Below are 1,505 nucleotides of genomic sequence, written 5' to 3'. Positions count from 1 at the left end.
ATGTTGACGATCACTAATAGTCTTATGATAAAGTCTGACTTGTTTCAACATTGACTCTAAACATAACATAAGGTGCAATTTAGTTACAGACACACCCACTCACCGGCTTCATTGATGACTTGTCTTAATTTTTCTCCAGAAACTTGATTCTCAGCAACAAGATTCTTTAAAGTTTCTTCCTATTAGTAAATTTAAAAGATTATCCTTTGCTCTATACTTTTCAAGCTTAGCAATCAAGACTAGTTTACATTAATATGCTACTAGACCAGTGTATCATCAAATTTTCATAAAAAGTATGGGCAAATTGACTATATATTTGACACTTTATGCTAGAATAAAGCTGAATTCTATTTCAGCATCAACATAACATCAGACCTAGCATAATATTGTAAACCAGGCTTAAAGTATGTAAGGGAGTACAATATATGGTAATGGCTCAAAACTAGGACCTGCTTCTCTGGAGTGTATTCCTGATCAGGGAGTGACTCAATGAGTGTCTCAATGTCAGTGGCTGTTTGTGATATCAGTGAAGCAAATAATGTTGCGTTGTTGGTGCTACCTATAATGTGTAAATCCTCATTCATAAGTGTACATTAGAGATGAAGTGTGTTTTAGTTTAGAACTTGACTAGTCAAAAATTTAAAATAATTTTTACTCAATACATGTACTCACTTTCCCCTCCTCCTTCTTTGGTCTCTAAAGTAAGTAGAAATGCATTCATAAGTGATGTAACACTGAACAACAAGGCAAGTAATTCAGCATAAAATGTGAGAATTTAGACTATTATTATTATTACCAGTGGTTTGGTTCTGTTGCAGAATCCCAATACTATTGCAGAAGTAGTCCGACATCTAAAAAGAATATAAATAAAAACAAGAACAGAGAAATACCTGTGTGACAGCATCTTGTAGTTGTGTTAGTCTGTCTGCCATTTTATCTGACCATGTAGGGTTAAATTACCAGATAAATTCATCAAAAGCGTGGGAGTTAAAACACGTGATCCAAATTGCTTATTTAGAAAAGTAATATTAGAACACGTCGTGTGAGCTTTCGAAAATGGCCGTTTCTTTGGAGCGAATGAGCCTCTCTTTTTCTCGCTACTAGACAACTCTTTGGGCTTCAAATCATCACAGAAACTCTAGACTCTGGCATGAGATTATCTCCAAAATGGAGTCGAAAAGCAGCGGCCGCAGAATCGAGTTGGAACACTCGACCAAACCCACAGCGAGCATGTAAGACTTTCCTTGTACCGCAAAGTGTTTTAACCGCCTCCCTCCCTCCCTATTGTAGAGATATCAGTCCGTCGATGGACAGGATGGAAAGAAAAAGGCACCATAGCTCTCTCAGTGATTTCAAGTGAGTCATAAAAATACACAAAAAAGAAAACAAGACTGGGCGTGGCTTGGGCGGATTTAATCTCGGATGGGCGTGGCTTCAATTTTTAACCCTTATCTATTAATTAATTTAAATTTTTGTCACCATAAATAATATTTGCTGTAATTTCT

The 1,505-nt window shown here is 36.3% G+C and overlaps 1 protein-coding gene across 1 annotated transcript; it reads right to left on the bottom strand.

Moving 5' to 3' along the window:
- Window positions 1–14: 14 nt before the first annotated feature.
- Window positions 15–1,001, bottom strand: LOC105315999 (mediator of RNA polymerase II transcription subunit 21-like; the record flags this gene model as incomplete). The annotated part of the gene is made up of 6 exons (XM_011410785.2): window positions 891–1,001; window positions 797–851; window positions 673–696; window positions 450–559; window positions 104–179; window positions 15–56 (listed from the first exon to the last, which is right to left on the bottom strand). Coding segments are annotated over exons 1-6 (349 nt in total), but the record flags the coding sequence as incomplete, so codon positions are not given.
- Between the last annotated feature and the right edge of the window lie 504 nt (window positions 1,002–1,505).

Source organism: Amphimedon queenslandica, unplaced genomic scaffold, assembly GCF_000090795.2.
Source record: "Amphimedon queenslandica unplaced genomic scaffold, v1.1 AMPQUscaffold_6275_Cont21764, whole genome shotgun sequence".
Taxonomy (NCBI): Eukaryota; Metazoa; Porifera; class Demospongiae; order Haplosclerida; family Niphatidae; genus Amphimedon; species Amphimedon queenslandica.
The sequence above is the reverse complement of the archived record's forward strand: the minus strand, read 5'-3'. Positions and strand labels throughout refer to the sequence as shown.